Source organism: Plecotus auritus (assembly GCF_963455305.1).
Source record: "Plecotus auritus genome assembly, chromosome: 4".
In the NCBI taxonomy this organism is placed as follows: Eukaryota; Metazoa; Chordata; class Mammalia; order Chiroptera; family Vespertilionidae; genus Plecotus; species Plecotus auritus.
Window position 1 is genome coordinate 151,247,693 of NC_137775.1, and position 24,319 is coordinate 151,272,011.

The following is a 24,319-nucleotide window of genomic DNA, read 5'->3' on the forward strand; positions in this document are numbered from 1 at the left end:
ACTAAACTCATGCTCTTAATCACAACACTTTGTTGCTTCTTAAACTACATCTTCGCTTTCAAGTAGCTATCAGAACAAGACTGTAAGCTAGCTACTAAGGGCATCGCAGAGAGGTATATCCGACAACAGTGCTGGTTCGGAATTGGTCCTGCAGAGGCAGGGAATAGTGTGATCCAGGGCTGGGCGATCAGAGATGTCCTCACACGGGAACTGGAAAGGCTGACTAAGGGCACCAATCACAGTGCCTGTAGAAGCTACACACAAAGATTCTCATCTGTGACTTATTAGCATAATTAATGATTTGTTGTTTTCTCTCAAATGAAAATTAGTTTGTCAGATGTAGTCATTGAGGAAGCTAATTACACATAGCCGCACAGGGCCTGCCCCAGGCAAAATGGAATGTCTTTGGCTTTGATTTGTTGCCTCCTTTCTTGGCAGCATTTCCTTCCCTTCACAATTCCTTTATAGACCCTCACATGCCCAGGATTTTTATGCTGCCCTTATCTTTTCCTTCCAGAAGAAAATTGATGTAATAAACGAGTTCATAATAGGGTTGGTTGGTAATTTAATAAATTATACTGCCTGGAAATTTTTGTGTTTACAAAAGGGGTCTTGCTAAATGTGACATGGTATTCTGGATCGGATCCTTATGGGGCAGGGGGAGGACATTATCTGAAACATATTAAAATCTGAATGTTAATTTCTTAGTATTGATATACGTACCAGGGTTGTGTGAAGAGTTATCATTAGGGGAAGCTGAGTGAAGGGTGTGTGGGAATGCTCTTGTGCTGTCTTGGCAACTTTTCTGTTAAATCTAAAATCATCCCCAAATAAAACATTTAAAGTAGCAAAAGGACCTTAAAAATAGATCAGTTACTTTTCAAAGGAATAAATCTCTAATTAAGAATTGCAGGCATGTGGGCCACACCATATAGGTATGTAAGGATGACTCTGTAGCTATATACCCATTTAATTTCTACAAACTCTTCGCACATTTAACCAGTGAATATTTCTGTTTTGTAAATTTTGGATGATATGAATTTGTATTCATGGTAAGAAGATAGTAGCTATTCTTCTCACTGCTATAAATAATGTTGAAAGACAAAAAAATAAACAAAAACAGGCTGAGATTTAAATTTGCAAATCCAGAAACACAGCCTTTTTTTTTTTTTTCCTTTTTAGGGAAGGGTGATTGATTCCAGAAATCTGAATTAGGCAAATATGAATTGATGTGCTAGGAGATGAGTAAATTAGAAAAAACAAGATCACTAAATTGCTACTGTTTTAAAAGATCAGAAGGAAAACAGATTCACTGGGCTTTTAAATACTCACATAGGGTTTGTTCTTTAATGGCAACCTGGAAATCAGTGGTCTTTATAACTTAATTTAAGGAATAAATGCTTGAGTATATACATTCAGTTCAGTGTTCCAAAAGAATTTACTGTGTATAACTCCAGGAACATTAAAATTAGATAAAGAGTTTAGAAACATGATTTTCCTCTTGGAAAAGGTAAACCAACTAGTTGGCACTGTGTCAGACTGAGAGACAATAGAAGCTTGTTCTATTATTTATACAAATTGACTGGTTTGGCAGTTGCTACAGCAATGAGCCATAATGAACTACCGAAAAGTGAAAATGTGATTTCTTTAGCATTATACAAAAATGGAATATTCGCAGGCGGAGAACGACATTATAAGAGCCCAAGTTCTGTAAAATGGCATTCCTTGTTGCTGCTTTATTCACAATGTAATTCAAACAGTGTATGTTTTCTGGGGGAAAATTGTAAAGATGGGCCATCATTTTTATGCTATTAGTCATGGTCTGTGCCTTGTAATTCCAAAGGAATTTTAAAATATTCATTTTCCATGACTGACTTTTCACTTTTAACTCACTGTTTCTCTGCCTTTGTTTGCAATAAAGGCTTTCTTTTAGCTACATTCCTGAAATTGGATGATTTGTTCATGTCTTCCCAGCAAAAGGAAGAAAAAAAATCATGAAGCATATAATCCAACTCTAAAACGCCTAATTTTATGATTAATTGACTCAATCTCCTTTGCTCTGTTAGTGAATCCCTGGTCTTAGTGATAAATTCTTGACTTTGAATATTTATACCTTATATTTTCATCAACTCCCATTTATCCACAATGGGTTTTCTCTAATAATATTGTGTGGAATTCCAGGAAGGATCCTTTTAACAAAAACCTTTCAACTTTCCCAGCCCCAAGGGCTTGTTAGTCATAGAGTGAACTCACAAAAAAATATGAGTCAGGCAAAACAACTTTCCTGAAGCAGAGACTTAGCTTGAGCCGGCAGGGATCATTTATGCAGATATCTACTGCAGAATGTGTGCATCGGGATCTTTTCTTCTTTGCCCAAAGCAATGCAGGAAGCTGGTTATGACTGATCCACAGAAACTGACTTCAATAGGAAATGCTCTTGGCATTAGGGGGTATTATATATAATTAAACTGCTAGACATGAGCCAAATTTGAAATATTTTTTCATAGTATAAATGTGGTATTCAATGTGGTAAACAGAAGTTTCAGTGCAAATACTGTAGTTTTGATAGGGGCTGAGTTCTTACAAACCTGTTATATACCAGTGATTCTCAACCAGGGACAATTTTGCCTATATTCCCAGGGAACATTTGACAGTGTCTGGAGACATTTTTTGTTGGCATACCTGACATCTAGTAGAGACCAGGGATGCTGCTAAACATTCTGTAAAGCACAAGACAGCCCCCGACACCAAAGAATTATCCAGCTCAAATATCATTAGTGCTGAGGTTGAGAAATCCTTCCTATACACCAGCTTGTGAATGACTAGCCCAGAACCAACGCTGAAAATGCATTATGTCATACAACATCCCTTTAGGTTAATAGGAGAATCCCACCTCATTGAAAATTACTTTTTCTGTTTCTTTTGTTGTTAGTGGGAGTTAAATATACATGTGATTCATATCTACTAAGTACAGTGACAAATCACGGGGAAAGGCGGGGCAATCCCCATGAAGGACCAACAGAATAAACTGTAATTTTCACTAATGGGTTTTTGGTTGGAGGAAGAAGGAATAAAACAACCTGCTGATAGTGGTGGTTGTAACCAGGTGGAAGATGTTGCCAAAAGGGAAGATGAAGCATTCTGAGTCACGAGGAAACAAGTAATAGTGGTATAGCTGTTCAGACCAGTCATGTTCAAGCCTGATTACAAGTAGAATCTTGTGTGCCTGAGCCCCATGCCCAGAGATTCTGAATAAATTGACTGAGACTGCAGCCTGGCACACTATATATTTTTAAAGCTTCCCCTTTCTAGGATCACTGGTCTGGATGGTTTAGAATTTGCCTTTTAAACACCCTTAACACAAAACATATTATCTATCTGGCAAAATGGTTACTTGTTCTGCCATTCTTGTTGCCTGTTTCCATCTCACATTCCCATGTCTTTCCCTGAAAATGCACCTGCCTGAGTGTTATCCTTGGTGGGAAGTTTCACATTCCTAATGTGTCCACTGTCTGTTTTTTATTAGCTAGTAAATGGTTCTTATTAGACTTGTGTTGAAACTTGTGCTATTCCAAAATCGGGCTCACTAGTGACAGAACTGGTGATACCAAGAATCCCACCTGGACACTCTCTCTAGCAACACAGCAGCGCTGGAAGCAATATGGAGATCAGTCTGAGTATGCTTCTGTATTAACCCAAGGGAGTGTGTTTCTAGGTGAGGAGTGTACAGAAAAGAAATCAGCTTTCATCTAGACAACATTTGGCCTGGTTATTTCAATACTGTAATTTATTTAAAAACAAAAAGGCACACATAATTGCTTTTGCATGTACTTGTAAAAGTTGTAGTTTTGCCTGCAGAGGGCCAAAGTGTTATGCTATAAATATGCTAGATAGTTTAAGGGGACTTTCAATTAATCATTACATCAATAATTTAATGTGTTTTCTTTCATCTAAATGCACCCTTAGGCAGGTAAGAGAAGCACTACTTACACCAAAGAAAAATTTCTCTCTATGCTTAAAGTTGCATGAGATACAGAAATGAAACTTAGGTTTAATTGAAATTTGGTTGCAGTTTGAGGCCATGTACTACATTCTTTTTAATAAAGCATTGAAGAATGGCAGCATTTTAAAAAAATACTAATTTAGCTCTGTTTTCTGGATATTTCAAGCCTTAAAACACCTCTTTTTGTCTATTTTAACTTTAACCTGAAGAAAAAAGAAGTATACCCAATTCACACCTTAATAATGATTATGAGTCTTTAATAATGTCCTTAATAATGATATATGTCTATCTACCATTAGGTTATCTACAACCTTCTAGAATATATTTCAATTTTATTTTTTAATAACAGCTTCATTGAGATACTTATATACCATAAAATTTGCCCCTAAGTATACAATTCAGTGGTGTTTAGAAAATTTACAGAGTTGTGCAGTCATCACCAAACTGTCAGAATGTTTTCATCACCCCAAAAAGACACCCTGTGCCCGTTAGTAGTCACCCCCCATTTCCCTATCCCCTGACAATGACTAATCTACTTCTTGTCTCCATGGATTTGCCTATTCTGGACATTTCATATAAGTGGAATCATACAACATGTAGGCTTCTGTAACTGGCTTTTTAAACTTAGCATCTTTTCAAGGTTCATTCTTGAAAGGTTCATGTTATAGCATGAACAGTACTTCATTCCTACTTATGGCTGCATGATATTCCGTTGTATGGATGTACTACAATTTAGCCATCCATTGAGGGACTTTGGAGTTCTTCCACTTTTGCCTGTTATGAATAACGCTCCTAGCAACACTTGTGTTTATGTTTTTTTCTGTGAGCATATGTTTTCAGTTCTCCAGGGTATATACTTAAAAGTGGAATTGCTGGGTCTTACAGAAACTCTGTGTTTTGTGTACTCACAACTGTAATCCTTCTTTAGCCCTACCCTGTATTAATTGACCATATAGGCATGGGTTTGTTTCTGGCTCCCTATTCTGTTCCATTGATCTCTGTGTCTGTTTTCATGCTGTTTTGGTTAGGATAACCCTGTAGTATGGTTTGGTATCAGGTAGTGTTATACCTCCAACTTTTTTCCTCTTTCTCCAGATTGCTGTGGCTATTCAGAGTCTTTTGTGGATTATTTACTCTAGTTCTGTGAAAGGCGCCATTGGTATCTTGATAGAGATTGCATTGAATCTATAGATTGCTTGGGGGTGGTTTGGACATTTTAGTGATGTTAATTCTTCTATCTGTGAACACGTTATGTGCTCCCACTTATTTGTATCTTCTTCATTTTCTTTCTTCAGTGTCTTTTAATGTTCTGAGTATAGGTCTTTCATATCCTTGGTTAAATTTATTCCTAGGTATTTTATTATATTTTTACGTAATTGTACTAATAAGTGGGATTGTTTTCTTCATTTCCCTTTTTGATAGTTCATCATTGGAGTATAAAAATGCAACTGATTTCTGGATATCTGTTTTGTATCCTGTTACTTTACTGAATTCATTGATCATTTCTTATAAGTTTCTTGGTACAATCCTTAGAGGACTCTATAAATAGTGTCATTTCATCCACAAATAAGTACAGTTTTATTTCTTCCTTTCCAATTTGGATGCCTTTTATTTCTTCTTTTTGTCTGATTGCTGTGGCTAGGATTTTTAGTACTATGTTGAATAAGAATGGTGAAAACGGACATCTCTATCTTGTTCCTGATCTTAAAGGAAACTTTTAGTTTTTGCCCATTAAATATGATGTTGGCTCTGGGTTTTTCATTTATAGCCTTTATTATGTTGAGGTATATTTTCTCTATTCCCACTTTGCTAAGAGTTGATTTTATCATAAATGTGTGCTAGATTTTATCAAATGCTTTTTCTGCATTCATTTATATGATTGTGATTTTTATCCTTTATTTTATTAATGTGGTGTATCACATGTATTTATTTGTGGATATATACTGAGCTTGCATCCCAGGAATAAAACCCACTTAATCATGATGTATGATCTTTTTACTGTATTGCTACATTCAGTTTGCTAATATATTTTGAGGACTTTTGCATCTTGCAAGGACATTTTTAAATAAATGGGAAAAATAAATTTATATCCCTACTGAATGCCTTTATGCTAAAATAAAGTCCAGATGAATATAAAAACTTCCCAAAAATGCATGTAAATATCTATTTAACTGAATTTAGAGTGGGAAAGAGTTTCTAAGCATGAAAACCCTAGAAAAAATTAGAAGAAAATTATCTCTCAATAAAGTTGGGAGGAGGGAAATAAAAGATATGGTGAAAGACTTACATAATTATTTAAAATATTAAAAATAAAAAACTTAACTAATATAATAAAGAAAATATGATATAGCTATATAGTAGAATATTTTACCCCTTAAAAATCTTGTAATATAACACAATATAAAGATTTAATGCAACATTTATTAAAATACCAGTGACATTCTTCTTAGAATTAGTACAACTAATCATAAAATTGATATGGAACCTCAAAAGATCCTGAATAGCTAAAGAAATTTTGAGGAAGAACAATGTAGTAGGTATCATGCTCCCTGATATCAAAGTATAGTATAAATATACAATAATCAAAATAGTATGTTACTGGCATAAAAACAGATATGTAGATCAATGGAATGGAATGAAATGGGATGGGATGGGATGGGATCGGATGGGATCGGATGGGATGTAATGAATAGAATAGAATAGAATGGAATAGAATAGAATAGAATAGAATAGAATAGAATAGAATAGAATAGAATAGAATAATAGAGCACTCAGAAATAAATGCTCACTTTTAGGTCAATTAATACTACAAAGGAGGCAAGGATATACAATGGAATAAAGACTGTCTCTTTAATAAGTGGTGTTGGGAACACTGGATAGATGCATGCAAAAAAAAAAAAACCAAAATTGGATGATTATCTTACACCATAGACAAAAACTCAAAATGGAATAAAGATTTAAATGTAAGACCTGAAACCATAAAACTCTTAGAAGAAAACATAGGGAATAAATTCTTTGGCATTGTTCTTACCAGTATTGTTTTGGATATATCTCCTTGGGCAGGGGAAACAAAAGAGAAAATAAACAAATAGGGCTACATCAAACTAAAAAGGTTTTGCATAACAAAGGAAACCATCAACAAAACAAAAAGACAACTACTGAATGTGGGAAGATATTCCCAAATAATACATCTCACAATGAGTTAGTATCCAAAGCATATAAGAAACTCATACAACTTAACACCAAAAAATTCCAAACAAACAATCTGATTAAAAAATGGGCAGAGGACCTTAATACGTAGACATTTCTCCAAAGAGGAGACATATTGGATGCATACTGTCGAGTCTCAGAGGGAAGGCGGGGGAAGGTGGGTGGGAAAAGATCAACCAAAGAACTTCTATGCATATATGCATAACCCATGGACACAAACAATAGGGTGGTGAAGGCCTCCAGTGGGGGACAATGGCAGGCTAGAAGAGGGCAATGGGGGAAAAGGAGGACATATGTAATACTTTCAACAAGAAAGTTTTTTAAGTACAGTAATTTGCAGATGAAAAGGAAGCAAGAATCTTTGCAAGTGAATTGATTCCCTTGAAGATCAAATTTACCAAGTTCAAACCACCTCTCTCTTTCCCCCATGTCCCACATATTTAGAAACATTTCCTGGAGGGTCTCTTGGCACAGGCATGCTGATATTACACTAGATTAACATCAGATTGATGATTAATGAATATCCTTCCAACTGTGAATGGACAAAGCACAGTATCATACCAGACCTCACTTGTAAAGCAGGAAAGAAAGGCAGGAAAAGAAACCCAGCATTGCCCTTGATTTAAAAATGATTCTTTAGGTAAATCTGTGAACATTTCATAAAATAAACAATACACTTGGGTAGGCATTGTAACAACTATATCAAAGCCACTTTTTATTCCTTTTTTGGAAACTGGATATCCATATGGCACATTTGAAGCAAAGTGTGAACCTCAAAATATAGTTTTGATTTTTCTCATATGTTCAAGTCATTATAACAGGTGCCTTATGAGAGATAATGTTTTTTAATTAACTATTCCTACTATCCAGAAGCTTGAAATCTATTTAGGTAGACTATATCTGAAGAATAAATATTCATATATTTAAATAATAATTATTATTTTCCATATTGTTATTCAGGGAATATGAAGCCTAGAGTGATTAAAGGAGTTGTGTAAAAGTCAGATAGTTCATAAGTGGCAGCTCACTATGTTCAAATGTTGGTATTTCTGACTCCAGAGACTCAGAGCTCAGCACTTACTGCAATACACACGCAATTATTAAATGGCTTGGGCAGACAGTTGCTCTAGGAGTTCAGTTAAAATTAAAATGTGGCATATTCTTTAAAAGTCATAACAACAAGCCCTAGCCAGTTTGGCTTATTGGATAGGGCGTTGGCCTGTGAACGGAATGGCCCTGGGTTCAATTCCAGTCAAGGGCAGGTACTTTGGTTGCAGGCTGGGTCCCCAGCCCTGGTCAGGGTGCATGTGGGAGGCCACCGATTGATGTGTCTTTCTTACATCAATGTTTCTCTCTCTCTGTCTCTCCCCCTCCCTTCCACTCTCTCTAAAAATCAGTGGGAAATATCCCCATGTGAGGATTAACAACAACAACAAAAAGTCATAACAACAAAGTCTATTTTAAGCTCTGAATATAGTGATCATAATGAATTTTCTTTATTTGGTAGAATCTTTAGAGTTTTTCAAATGATAGATTATAATAGCCCAAGGGGATTTTAAAATTACTTATTTAATAGGGATTCTTGTTGCCAAATTTGCTCTAGAAATCTATGAATCTCCCAAGAAGTTGATAAGTACTTATTAGAAGCTTGTTTAAGAAATTTGGTCTACTCTCCAGAACAATGAACAATGAGGATATTTTTAAAACTCTTCTGAAAAATTACTGCTCATTATGGAAAATTCAGTGCAAGTTATTAGCACCACAAATTTGATAGACCTCCTCCAAAAGAGAGCTATAAATTACATAAAGTAACAATTCTGAAATTAAATAAGGCCTGTTACTATATATCTTAACTGTGTATTTTCATTTTTATAAGAAAAGAAAAATATATTATGAGTTAAATATTGAAGGACATGACCTCTAGTCTTTCAACTCTTAGTTACTGTGTTTTTAGGAAATTTTAATATATTTTTTAATATTTATATTTAAATGTATATACATATATTTATATTTAAACTATGTATTTATTTAAATATACACATATTTAAATGGGGATCAAGCCTGCAATCCGGGCATGTGCTCCAACTGGGAATCGAACCATGACCTCCCAGTTCATAGGTCGATGCTCAACCACTGAGCCATATGCCATACTGCCAGCCAATACATTTTATTTTAAATATTCATATTTATAGGCCCCTAAAATTGCTAATGATGCATCTCCTGTAGAGTTGGGTATTTTTATCTTTAAATCTGAGGATTTAAAAGGTTGGTAAAGAAAATGCTGCACAACAGGGGGTGATGGTGAGGGCATGATTGGGGGGGATGGGGAGCAATGGGGGAATAAGGACACATGTGATACCTTAATCAATAAAAAAAAAGAAAAGAAAAGAAAATGCTGCACGTGATGATTATCTTTCAATATGCTCATTGTTTCCCCATGGAGACTGGGCAGTGGTGTGGCTGAGATTGGCATTCGGTGCTCTTGTATTTGTTAGAGAACAGAAGAGATGTGAGGGGTCTTGCAGGCTGTTGGAGAAACTGACACAGGGACCTCAGTGAGCTGATTAGAAGTTGAGGGACTGATTGAACACCCTGGAAGAAGGGATCAAGGGAAATGGTATTTTTAAAGATTAATTCCAGGGAGCTGCTGGCCAAGTGACCAAGGTTCCAACTGAAAACAGGAAAGTAGTTTGTCCTAAAGAAGTTAAATAAAAGTGCTTAACTATGGACTAACGGATTGGAATAGAGAGCACAAGCCACAGAAGGAATGAATTTGACTATCAGGCCCCATAAAGCAGGCTGTCCCCCTGGAAAGAGATTAAAGGCTACCACCAAATTTATGAATCAGATCAATGACGATTTAATGTGATGGTTAAACACAAGGATTCTACATTCTGTGTAGGTTTGAATCCTGACTTTAACACCAGTTTTCTGATATTAGGTGAATCACACAACAGTTCTGTGTGCCAGGAAAATGGGGATAATGGTATCTAACTTGGAGGGCTGTTGTCAGAATTGAGTTAATATATGTGGAGACCTTACAACAGTGCCTAGCAGGGAGTAAATTTCAATTCATCAGAGAAGTGTTATAATAATAACAACAATATATAAGGTTTATATATTCATATACCAGTCACATTATTACTACTCCTTTGGATTTTCCCATGCAGAGGATTTCAGATAATGACATTGAGCCCATGGCATGCTCTGCAAATCAGTTTCTAACTCCTGAACCTTTTCTTTAAACATTAAATAATGAGAACATGTAAAGGCCCAGTGGTCTGGTTGAATTGATGAAGCCTGGAGCACTCCCTGCTGCCCCTCCCCTGACTCCCAGGGAGACCCCTGGGTGCCACTAAGGAACACATTTTGAAAACTACTGATGCAGAGGAAAGAATCCAAGGCTTGAAATCAAAACCTGGAGTCAGGTTCTATCTGCCATTAACAGTTTGTGTGATACTGAGCAGGTCTTCGCTATGCCTCAGTTTTCTGTTTCATGTGCTTTAAGAGTTATACTAGTTCAGTGGTTCTCAAACTCTGCCTCTCTAAAACCCAGGAGTTCCAGAGAAGTGCACCAGGAAGTTGGGGGAATGGGTGATGGGGAGCATGCTGGATGAGGAAAGGGAACCTAACAACTTCAAAAGCTAAGACTCCTCTGTTTCATATATTGGATTTCCATAATACTTGTTTGAAGAATGAGAACCACTGCTAAAGAAATTTTAAGTAGGTAATAAAAGTTCCTTTGGTTTCAGTTATTCTCTAGTTCCTCAGAAATTTATTCATTCAACCGAAGTAGCATAAGAACATGAATGAAAGCAACAAATCCTAAATATGAGGAAACTGAGTAATAGGGAAAGCAAGAAAGTGGACTATTCATAAGGTGCTGTGCTATGACTGAGATATTTGAATATCTCTGATACCCAGGGAAAAGGCAAAACCTCTGAATTTTATCTAGATACTAGAGGCCCGGTGCATGAAATTCGTGCATGGGGGGTGTGTCCCTCAGCCCAGCCTGCACCCTCTCCAATCTGGGACCCCTTGAGGGATGTCCAACTGCCCGTTTAGGCCCGATCCCGGTAGGATTGGGCCTAAACGGGCAGTTGGACATCCCTCTCACAATCCAGGACTGCTGGCTCCCAACTGCTCGCCTGCCTGCCTTCCTGATTGCCCCTAACTGCTTCTGCCTGCCAGCCTGAACACCCCCTAACCACTCCCCTGCCAGCCTGATTGATGTCTAACTGCTCCCCTGCCAGCCTGTTTGCCCCTAACTGCCCTCCCCTGCAGGCCTGGTCACCCCCAACTGCCCTCCCCTGCAGGCCTGGTCCCCCTCAACTGCTCTCCCCTGCAGGCCTGGGTCTCCCCCAACTGCCCTTCCCTGCAGGCCCGGTCGCCCCCAACTTCCCTCCTCTGCCAGCCTGGTCACCCCTAACTGCCCTCCCCTACAGGCTTGATCACCCCCAACTGCCCTCTCTTGCAGGCCTGGTCCCTCCCAACTGCCCTCCCCTGCTGGCCATCTTGTGGTGGCCATCTTGTGTCCACATGGGGGCAGCCATCTTGTGTGTTGGAGTGATGGTCAATTTGCATATTACTCTTTTATGGTGCACGGGTGGGGGCCAGCTGGTTTGCCCTGAAGGGTGTCCCAGATCAGGGTGGGGGTTCCTTGGGGCGTGGGGCTGCCTGGGCGAGGAGCCTGTGGTGGTTTGCAAGCTGGCCATGCCCCCTGGCAACCCAAGCAGAGGCCCTGGTATCTGGGATTTATTTATCTTCTACAATTGAAACTTTGTAGCCTTGAGCGGAGCCAAGCCTCCTGCTTGCTCCATGGCTGCAGCCATTTTTGTTGGGATTTATTTATTTTGTATAATTGAAACTTTGTAGCCTTGAGTGGAGGCCTGGGTCAGCCAGGGTGTATGGAAAGCTTGGCTTTCTCCTTTGCCAGGGAAACCCAAGCCTCCTGCTCGCTCTGTGGCTGCAGCCATCTTGGTTGGGTTAATTTGCATACTTGCTCCTGATTGGCTGGTGGGTGTGGCTTGTGGGTGTAGTGGAGTGATGGTTAATTTCCATATTACTCTTTTATTAGATAGGATTCTTGCCTCATTGTGTTCATGGGGAGCATAGACTGGAACAATGACAAGTTTGTGGATCAAGGAGAAATCTCTCTATATAAAAGCCTAAGTGAGCGAACGACACTTAATGCCGGACCTGCCCCCTGGTGGTCAGTGCGCTCCCACAGCGGGAGTGCTGCTCAGCCAACTAACCAACTGGTTGCAGAGGCAGGGCTCATGGCTGGTGAGTGCTGCTCGGAACTGACTGGGCACAAGCCCACGGCAGGCGTAGCAGGGCTAGGATGAGCGGGAGCAGCAGGCAGGAGTGGCAGGCAATGTTGGACTTCCTGTTTCAGCCCAATCCCCGCAGGCCATGCTGAGGGACCCCATCAGTGCACGAATCCATGCACCGGGCCTCTAGTATTACAATAAGAATACTATACAGCTACAATCAGAAGACAATTAAGAGGGACAATTATTAAGCACTATACATTAGAGGACTTTTCTTGGTGGTTAGTAGTTTCAGAAAATATGTCCCTTCCAAAGAAAATGTCAAATTAAAATTCTACATTTCTGATTGCTATGCTAACTGTTAGAAGTGTATGTGAGCTCAAAACTCCTGAGTTGATTGAGATTTAAACAGTGAAATGTTTTGAGTTAAATTGAGTTAACATGTTCCCTCTGGATGTAAAACCTATGATTGATTAGTGAGTCTGTAGGCCATGCTTATAGCTTGGATTGGTCCTACATTCAGTCCTCCTCAGTTTCAGCTTGCTAAGAGCAAAGCAAAACCCATACACATATGTGAATATAGACAGAGAGGTTGCATCTGTTTATCAGCAATTTTGATACTGATTAACATTTAACAACAAGGGCTGATTACCCTTATCTCTTCACATATGGTGTGCGCTGAAGGCTGCCCACTGATTTTTCTCTCCAATTATATCTCCCTTCCACCATTCAGACTCGCCACTGTGTGTGTGTGTGCACGCACACACATGCGCACTAAAGTATAATATTTTAAGTTTCATTGCTGAAATATGTTAGCTTGGAGCAACTTCACCCATTAACACTTCAACATGTATTAGTTTATCAGATTTCTTTCAGAGAGCTGGGTCCTAGGAGACTTGATACTGGTGACAGTAATAATTCAATGGGGGATAGATACCAGAAAAGTCTGTAGCATGGAGGAGGAAGGTATATCCACATGGAGACCATGAGCTCCCATTGGGCCCCACAAAGGATAAGATGTTGACTGAGTGGTGCACATATGGAGGGGAAATGCAGAGGCCAAACTTTGCCTTGTGACCAAACACACACAGTGCCTTGCACATAACCCATCTTCAGCAAATCATGGTTGAATCAAATTACTTTTGCCCTAGGGTAGTTTAGAATAAAGTTGAGATTTAATGTTAATATATTTTAGTTATTTGCCCTAACCGTTTTGGCTCAGTGGATAGAGCATTGGCCTGTGGACTGAAGGGTCCCAGGTTCGATTCCAGTCAAGGGCATGTACCTTGGTTGTGGGCACATCCCCAGTAGGGGGTGTGCAGGAGGCAGCTGATCAATGTTTCTCTCTCATTGATGTTTCTGACTCTCTATCCCTCTCCCTTCCTTTCTGTAAAAAATCAATAAAATATGTTTAAAATATATATATTTTTTAGTTATTATAAAGATCAGGTTTCTTAAAGCAACATGATTTTCTGTTTTAAATTTGTTTAAATAATACATTTGGTGCCAGAAAAATCATTTTTAAGGAAAAACACTTTGAATATAAAACATAAATAATTATTCCTTTGATAAGACAGTTCCTATTATAGCCATTGAATAATACATCTGCTGCAAGGATATTATTATATATATTTTTTTTACCAATCTATGTGCGCAGCTCTGATTAGAGGAGGTAAAAGATATATATCTCCTTCAAATGGTGAATTAGACCCAGTAAAGGTATATTTTATTATGAGAGATTTTGTAATTATGAAAGCTTTGAATAGCCCTCTTTTTAAAAAATACTTTAAAATGTAATTCTTGTCTCACCTCTCTATATGTTATGGTGACTGTTGATTTCAGGACAAAAAGTGCATTAAGAGCATATTTTTCTAGTGATAATATCATTATTGCTCCACAAAACATTTTATATCAAGGCTTGCTGAAGAAGAAATTTTAACAAGCATTTTTTCTATGCTTTTTCTTCTATGTAGGATTTGCTCACATTTGTGGTTTTCAAAGTAAGCTCACAAATGCTACAGTATCTTTACAAAGTATAATCAGAAGATAATTCATAACCCAGGTGCCTTGGTTTAAGCCTTCACTCTATTGTTAAATTTTTTCATTGTTCAGATGCATTAATGTTTTAAAAAATCATGTCCACACAATAACGAGAGTTTTAAAAAGTTAAAAAATACATAAGTTATCACCAAACTTATTATAAGATTTGGATTAACCTTTTCCTTTTCATTTCCAGGGCTACAGCCACACACAGGGGCCAGATTATCTTCAAAGATGCTTTAGCCCAGCAGTTGTGTGAACAAGGAGGTAAGAATCTTTTACTTCTCCGTGTTGGTTGTATCAAAATTATTTATGGTAGGTCCTGCATTCTATGTGCTAATTAAGTATTTCATTAATATTGCTTGATCATGATGCTTTAGAATTACTGACCCCTTCATACCATAATAATTATTTAGTAATTATTGATAAGGATCTGTAAACTTTTGAAAATATTAAGTATGAACAAAAAAAAAAAAACAAGAAAAAATTTTTCTTTCCATAATCATTTTCTAATGAATTACAGTCCATAATTCTGCTTTATGATTGCCTCATACACATCCCAGCTCTCACCCATACCAAACTCTGACGGGTGCACATACATATGTGTGTACACACACACACATGCACATGTGCACACACATGCATACACATGCCCACTGAAGGGTGAAAACCCGGACCCATGCTCTCACACAAAATTGATCCCTCTACCTCTTGAGCTTTCTCCTGACTTTGTGTCTTCATGTAGCATTTCCCACTTCACATGGATTTTCTTCTGAAAAGTGTTGGATGCCACCTTTGAGAGACCGAGCTCAAGTACAGGAACCGAGCCTCCGTGCTCTTTGGGTTCCCCAGGACTGGCATCGTACCTGGCATGTGACAGCCACTCAGAAAATGTTGATAGAGTAAATACAAGTATTTCTCAGCCACACATTTCTTTCTGTATTTAAGCATCTTGACAATGGATATATTTGAGCCAGTTTTTGTAAATTTCATGCCTTTTTCACCATCAGCATAGGCATATAACCATTTTTTTTGCTTACAGATTTATATTTTGGGAAAATTTATTAATTTAGGAATTACATTATTGAGTTGAAAGGAAATTTCTACTAACTATCTCTCTGCTAAAGAAAATCTAATGGACTTAGAGAAAAAAATGAGGAAAATTTATATTGGTTTTGGAAAAGCATTTGTAGTAATATATACATCATCAATATGGCTTTATCTAAGCAATGTGATACTTGGTGGTTATTGCTGGCAAACTGTTGCTAGTTTACATACATGGCTCTTGAATGAGAAAGCCCTATTCTAATTATAGTTCAAATACCTCATCAGTGTTCTTGGGTTAAACAGATTTTTTTTAAAAATTTAATAACTTTATTGTTCAGATTATTGCAATTGTTTCTCCTTTTTCCCCCCATAGCTCCCCTCCACCCGGTTCCCACCCATTCCTCTGCCCTTACCTCCCCCGCACTGTCCTCATCCATAGGTGTACGATTTTTGTCCAGTCTCTTCCTACACACACCCCCATACCCCTTTCTGTGCCCCTGATTCTATTATATCCACCAGTTTATTCTGTTCCTCAGATTTTTAATTCACTTGATTTTTAGATTCACTTGTTGATAGATATGTATTTGTTGTTCATAATTTTTATCTTTACTTTTTTCTTCTTTCTCTTCTTAAAGAATACCTTTCAGCATTTCATATAATACTGGTTTGGTGGTGATGAACTCCTTTAGCTTTTTCTTATCTGTGAAGCTCTTTATCTGACCTTCCATTCTGAATGATAACTTTGCTGGGTAGAGTAATCTTGGTTGTAGGTTCTTGCTATTCATCACTTTGAATATTTCTTGCCACTCCCGTCTGGCCTGCATAGTTTCTGTTGAGAAATCAGCTGACAATTGTATGGGTGCTCCCTTGTAGGTAATTAACTGTTTTTCTCTTGCTGCTTTTAATATTCTCTCTTTGTCTTTTGCTCTTGGCATTTTAATTATGATGTGTCTTGGTGTGGTCCTCCTTGGATTCCTTTTGTTTGGGGTTCTGTGCGCTTCCTGGACTTGTAAGTCTATTTCTTTCACCAGGTGGGGGAAGTTTTCGGTCATTATTTCTTCAAATAGGTTTTCAGTATCTTGCTCTCTCTCTTCTTCTGGCACCCCCATAATTCGGATGTTGGTACGCTTGAAGTTGTCCCAGAGGCTTCTTACACTATCTTCAACTTTTTGGATTCATTTTTCTTTTTCTTTTCTGGTTGAGTGTTTTTTGCTTCTTTGTATTTAAAATCTTTGACTTCATTCTTGTGTTCCTCTAGTCTGCTGTTGGATCTCTGTATAATATTTTTTATTTCAATCAGTGTATGTTTAATTTCTAGTTGGTCCTTTTTCATATCTTTGAGGGTCTCGCTAAATTTATCGGCCTTTTCTAGAAAATTCTTGAAAAGCCTTATAACCGTGGTTTTGAATTCTATATCCAGTCGTTTGTTTTCCTCCATTTATTTCGTTTGTGATCTGTTTCTTTGTCTCCGCATTTTGGTTGCTTCCCTGAGTTGGTAGGGTAGCTTTGTGTGCTAGGTTTCCTATATGGCCTAGTGGGTTGGCCTCCCCAGTTAACCTGAGGTGGACACTCTTGGTGCACCCCTTTGTGGGCTGTGTGCACAGTCTTGTTGTAGTTAAGTCTTGATTGTTGTTGGTGTCACTGGGTGGAATTGACCTCCAGGCCAATTGGCTGTGAGGATCAGCTGTGTCTACACTGGGAGAAGTTCGGTGCTGGAGACAGCCTTATAGGATTAGACTTGCAAAATTGCAAAAGCCTCTGTGCTCAGCTTGGATGGGGCGGAGTCTCAGGGCAGAGCAGACAGTTTTGGCTTCCCGTCAGCCCTGCCCTTGCGCGCGCAACTTCAGACCTCTGCCTTCCGCAGCTCCCCTAGGTTTCTGCCTGACAGTCCAGATTCCCCCCATAAAAGCATGGGTCCCCAGAGGCTCGCCCGGAACTGGGGTTCAGTGCAGTCAGAACTAGCGTTCAGTGCAGTCAGGAGCTTCCGACTCCCTTCTGCTAGGGAATGCCTGCAGCAACCTCTGCATTCAGTCTTCTCTGCGAGCACCTGCACGCATGCGCACCTCCAGACCCCTGCCTGCCGCGACTCCCACAAGTCTCCAAGTTTCAGTGTGCCTTTCTCTCTACCTGACAGTCCACACTCCCCCTGTATGAGCCTGGGTCCACGGGGTTTTGGCTGGAACTGGGGTTCAGTGTAGTCGGAACTGGGGTTCAGTGCAGTTGGGGACTTCATTCCCCCTCCCACCAGAGAAAGTCAGCCAGGCACTCGGCCGCCCTTCCTCTCTGCGCACGCGTGTCTCCGTACCTCAGCCCTTTGCTGCTCCTCTGATTCTCCGTGAGCTTTTCTCTTTCCTTCTAGTTGTAGAATTTCCACTCAGCTAGCCTTCCTGTGGTTCTGGATGATGTCCGCACTGTCTTTTAGTTGTAGTTTTGAAATTGTTGTGCAAGGCAGCAGTTTAGGTGCTTACCTATGCCGCCATCTTGGTTTCCCTCCGAATCTGGTTCATTTTCTTCTTAATTCATAGGTTGGCCCCAGAGGCTGCTTCTTCCTCCTTTGTAAGAAAATGGGGAGCTGGTAGAAAACTCGAAGATGTTGTTTTGCCCTGCTTTGGATCGGCGCCGGGTCCGCGTGCGTGTGTATACGCTAACGGGATTGGGGTGCTGTGTGTAGGAGAGATCCGGGGGGTTAGCTCTTGGGTAGCTGGTACCATGCCCAGTTTCTCTGAGAAAAAACTGGATTAAACAGATTTTATTCTGTAACTTTTGAGAATGAAAAAATGTGATTGCCTTCATAGTAGGCTTGAGAAATCTATCACAATGTAAGTATGTTTCAGACTATGAAAATGTTCACATTATTGAAAATATAGAACACCATATAGGAGTGAACATAGTACTCTAAAAACTGCATAGTACCAGGAAAACATGTCTAATTTTATTAACACTTATCCTTACCTAAAAGCTGGTTTTTTTTTTAAACCTGGGATTTTAAAAATCCTTTATAATGTAAATGAATAGTTGGGAATGGGATATACAGGATGGGCGAAAGTAGATTTACAGTTATATGTATTGAGAATAATACAATAATTAATAAATAATAATACAAGAATAAACTCTGTTTTATGTACTCACAACTGTAAACCTACTTGTGTCCCACCCTGTAAAGACTGAGGATGGGGAATAATATTTGAATTTATGCTCTGATCTCAGAACCATGCAGTCCTTATCTGCAGATTAGTGATGAAGCCAATAAAGTGAACTTGACAAAATATACACTATACTCATAAGTGGCCAGAGTAGAATCCAAAAGTCTGGACTCGCAGCCCAATGTTGGCTTCATTATACCTAGTAGATTCTTAAATTAAAAAAAATAAATGAATAAACATTAAACTCTCAGAAACCACAACCCCAATAAACAAGGTCATCACGACTGCCTTCATCCTGGAACAGCTAGGAGGAGAGAATACATACTTTTTGGAGCCCTGGTTAAACAAAAGTCACAAGTGTAGGGCTGATGAGAGTGTATCAGCATGGCCACTGCTGGTCCAACAGCACACACACATCATGGTGGAGGGGGCAGGGCAGAGAGAATAATGGTGCGCATGTATATTTGCTGGCCTGGGAGCTTCTTGGCATTCTCTCTTCAAACGCATACATCGATTATTTAGCAAGGCCAGATGGCAGGCTTAAACAGCTGACAGCAGTCATGCCCTATAGTGCCCCCAAAGAGTGTATGCCATTTAAGAGCCATGCTGGAATTCTCTGTTGTTGGGATGATGGAAGTGGATATAACCAAAGGCAAATGTTTTATGTCAGGAGGAAAGGGGTCAGGCTTACAGCTGGAGCAGAAAACCTTGGCTGCTTTCTGCCAGCTCAGCAGTGTTTCTGCTGTTCTTCACCCTGAGTGGTAGAAAGTGAGTGGTAGAAAGTGTGGTTGTGTTCTCTAAGGGCCTTGGGGTCACGGTGGTGGGCAGTGTATTTCTGCCCTTCAGACTCCAAAGTCTTTGGAATTTTTTAATCCTTTTGTGCTAAGAATTGGTGACATTTTATTTAAACTGAGATGGAGGGAGATAAAAAGTTCAGCAAGCAAGTCCATAGAGTGAATGTGGTGTTAAACCTACCTCAATATTTTTCAGCACTTCAAGAATACCTATTAATGTGAGCTGATTGATAAGTTAACTAGCTTGGTTTTGGTGATTATTTCACAATGTCATATACCTTAAATATATATAATTTTTATTTGTTAATTATACCTCAATGAAGCTGGGTGGAAAATAGCTTTTATACTCAACTATTGTATGAATTGTAGATCAGATCTACCCAAATCTTCCCTTGGCTATCCTTGGTTATTCAGTAGCTTATCTGACTAAATGTCTTTCCACTACCCTAAAATGCATTTTTTTAAAATTAATTCAGACTAAACATGTCAGAATTGACTAATAGTCAGAATTAGATTTTACCATATCTACTTTAATGGTTGAGGTGAAAAAATAATGAATGATACGTTTCACTTGAATTTGTCCAATGTTAAAACTTTTGCTAGTCAAAGTCATCTGTTTTTCCAGGGCTGTTTTGTAGGTTACAATCCAGTTTAGCAGTTATACTACTTTGCTGACATCCCTGAACATTGTAATGTACAAACAAAGGGAGCTGAGTTAGGAGGCTCAGATAAAACCATCCAGGAACCTTGCTTCAGGTTCTCACAAACTATCTAACAGGGGAAAGAACTGGGGCCCTCCTAGGGCAGTGGCTGGCAAAGTATCCCCAAGTGATCCTTTCAGCAGATAAGATTAAAGGGAATGACAAAGAGGCTACTCCCCAGGGCCACATTAAAATGTCTTGCTACTGGCTTTAGGTGGGTCTGACTACTTTTTTTAATTTTCTAAAGAACAGTGTTTTGGACTGGTGCTGTTTTTCCCAAGATGACTGAACATATATTTAAACAGCTTGCTTTTCAATCTTCGGAGCTATATACATTTCCACTTGACAGCTTTATCTAGTCCAAAGTCAAAACATCAAGATTTATGCCTGAGGAGAATTTGACATTGAGTGGTTTTGGATGTGCATAGAAGTATGTTTTCTACTCAGGCTGCTATGTAATCTGCCGAATTCTCCCATATTTTGAAGGACAAAGTCTAAGTTTGGAAGGGCGGTGAAGCTGTGGTTAAACACTTTTCATTACGATTCTATTTTGGTTTGTGAAATATTACTTCATGAAACCTGTTAATCTGACCTTATTTTTATACTTGAAGATTCAGTTGTTCAATGAAATACAGATTTTCACATTGGTGTTCTTAAGAGTTGGAACTCATTAATATTAATTAATACATATTGTGCTGTGTCCCCAGGGGGCATATGTGGACCTCTGTACTGGATGTATGAGAGTTGTGTGGCAGTTTCACATACTTTTCTTAAATATCTTATAATATAGATATTTTAGTCCAAATCTAGGAGAGAAACTCCAAAACACATTTATAGAAAAATATAAACTCAGTGGACTGGAAGTCGTGCCATCTCCTCTGAGGACTTGCTCAACAGTTTGTCCTCTCTTTTCCAAATCATCAGCTTCTTCCTTTATACCATCCCCTGTTCAGAGAGTCAGTAATGCAATGTGGTTAACAGCGTGGGGTTTGGAAGTATCTACTTTTGGGTTCAAACTTCTGTTCTGGAACTTTCTAGCTATGTAATCTCAATTATTTTACTGCAAAATAGGGAAAATAACAGTATCTACCTTTTTGGTTGTCTCATATAATTTTCAAGAACCCAGCACAATATTCTGTGCCCAGAAGGAACATAGTAAAGTTTTGAGGATTAAAGGCAATAATGACATGCATAAGATGTTAGCTGGCAAATAAATACCTTATAAATATTAGCTGTCATTATTATTAGGCACTTACATTTGGATCTCACTTACATACCTTGAACTCAATATATTTGAAACTGAATTTGTCTTTTCCCCAAATTTGGACCCTTTTATTATAGTTCTGGTTTGTGACTAAATGGAGACTTAGATAAACATTACTTTCCTTTCATCCATCTCTATACCCAATGTGTCTAAGACTAATTTATCTCACTTTATCTTCTTAACATCTCTTACCATCACTGCTCTTTCCACACCTACAGCATTCCTTTGTTTCAGGCCTGCCACATATCTATCGAAGTGTTCTTAAACACAAACCTCATTTTTTAGCTGCCAGCCTCATTTGCCCTGTTTAGCCTAGCTTTCAAGGCTACCCATGATCTGATGCTGCTTCTCTCTCTCCAACTTCATCTCTGCGTTTGGGCTCTCTCCACACTGCCCACTCTCACCTAGCACTGACATCTCTACTTCAGCTGTAATAAGCACTGATTTCATCAAACATGCCATCCCATCCCCTATCTCTGTGGCTTATCTGTAGTTTATATATGCCAGTTCCCTTCCCTGGAATACCCTTCTCTTCATGTGTCTTACCCATGAAATTGTATTCATCCTTAAAGATCCAGCTCAAGTCTCTCCTCCTGTACCATCGTTATTTTTATCAATATTCCACCTATACTTACTAATTGAATTTAGTTGACCATATTGCATTGTCATATGTTAACTTCTACATGTATTTCCTACTGTATTTTGAACTCTTTGATCCAGCAAAGATTGGATTATTTTTGTATTCCCACAGCCAGCCAGGCACGGTGCCTGGTACTCAAATATTGGTTGTTGAGGGAATGAGTGAAACACGTACAGCAGGTGTACCTTTCCAGACTTGTCTAATTACTATTATTTCTTTATTTTTTTATTTTTTTATTATTTTAATTATTTTTGTTAATCCTCACCCGAGGATATTTTTCCATTGATATTTAGGGAGAGTGGAAAAGAGAAGGAAAGACAGAGAGAAATATCTATGTGAGAGAAACACATCAATGGTTGCCTCCTGCATGAGCCCTGACTGGGGCCCGGGCTGGGGAGCAGCCTGCAACCAAGGTACATGCCCTTGACCAGAATCAAACCTGGACCCTTTGGTCCATAGGCCGACGCTCTATCCACTTAGCCAAACCGGCTAAAGCTCTATTATTTCTCTAATTGCTAGCCAACCTACACCTTCTGCATAACCAGCATTGTTTTTACAATTGCATTTAGGCATTATGTACTTTTGCCTTCTCCACTGACTGACTTTATTAGGAATAACCCTACAAAATTCATAGTTAGATGTTATTTCAAATGATGTTTATTGCATTGCTCAGTGTTCCCTTTCTAAGAAACCACAGGAGAAACTTTTTCCAAGTCTCTGTACCTGAAACAGCTGCCTTTTTTCCTAAGCAATATGTGTTCTTTCATGTTACAAACTCTTCGACTTCTGTAAGCTTCAGGATCAAACTGAAGATGTCACCGCATTCATGTTGCATACTTATCTCAACTGGATGCATTTTTTTTCTGACCCTCATTTGTCATCATCTTTAATTTTTCTACTTTATGGTCTTGTTCAGTTGTCTGCCCTTTTTTTGTTAGCTGCCTCATATCTATTTTAGAACAAGACAAATTGTACAATTTATTCTTACGTACGTAAAAGAAAGTGGAAAGTAAGGTAAGATGAAGATGATAACATGTGTACCAGTGACTAAGAGAGGAAGGAACAGAGGAGAACACTGGAACATTGGAATTGTCTAACAACAATGACTCTAGATATAATGTCTTGCTAAGGTTATTAGTACCCAATCAACTAACATTTTTTGAGCAACTATGTGTTAGGCATAGGGGTACAGAGATATACAAAATGGAGTCTCTACTCACAGGAACTCACAGTCTAATCAACTTTAATTTCCACTCTGGCCTTTAGCATTGAGACATAGAGAGGATACCATTTCCCAAAAGGAATCTCTTCCCCAGCCAACAGGAAATGAACTCTTACAGAGTATAAACTAAGCTTTCATGGCAAATGCCTCAATGTACAGATGGCTTAAATGTCTAGAAGTATATTGCTCAGGCATAAACCAGTCGGGAGGTAGGTGGTCCAGGGGTGGAGTGGGTCTACTGTGTACAGCATTTAGCTTCCATACGCAGGGGCCACGCTGGCTACTCCGGCACTCACAGGTTCCTGCAACAGTAAGCATGCTCATGGATCACTTCTCCTCACCTTCCTATGGACAGAACTTAATTCCTTTGTCACAGGAAGTTGCAGAGGACACAGAATATTCTAACTGGGGTCCCCAATCCAGTAAAAATAAAGAAGGGAAGAATAGGTATCGGTAGACCTCTAGCAAATTTCTGCTAACATTAGCAACAGGTTTCTTCTTGTAGTCGTAGTGTTGTTGATGTTGTTGTTGTTATTATTATTTGAGGATGATAATCCTGATTTTCCTTCCCATCTCTGAATGTTATTTAAAAGCCATGTATACATGCTTAGGCTATAGTTCAATTTATAGCTGCACTCCCTCTCCTCTGCTTCATCTGTAAACTTCATCTCTTCAAGTTCTCAGAGGTCTAAGATTGAAAATAGGATTGCTATACAGTAATATTTTAAAAAATAACAATTCACCAGCAAGTCAGATGGTATATTTTGTTTTCTGATTTTCTCACTAAAAACTTTTACTTATATCATAGGCAAATTTTTGAAATATGTATGGATGTGTCCTCAGAAAAGATGAGGGCATGTGCATAGCAAAAAAAAAAAAAAAAGTAATAAGCTTTAGTGTTTAAAATCTCATTATTGACAGCTCATAAAAGAATAAGTCTTATCTGAAAGAGTTCACTGTTCCCATTTGTAGATTATAAAGA

General features: G+C 38.6%; 1 protein-coding gene across 5 annotated transcripts in view; it reads left to right on the forward strand.

Annotated features, from left to right (window-relative positions):
* RELN (reelin) overlaps positions 1-24,319 on the forward strand; it is a 462,208-nt gene that overhangs the window by 167,271 nt on the left and 270,618 nt on the right. For all 5 annotated transcript variants that reach the window (XM_080663650.1, XM_080663648.1, XM_080663649.1 and 2 more), the window contains exon 4: positions 14,723-14,793. In XM_080663650.1, the coding sequence (XP_080519776.1) occupies positions 14,723-14,793 (71 nt within the window). The remainder of the gene's footprint in view (positions 1-14,722; positions 14,794-24,319) is intronic.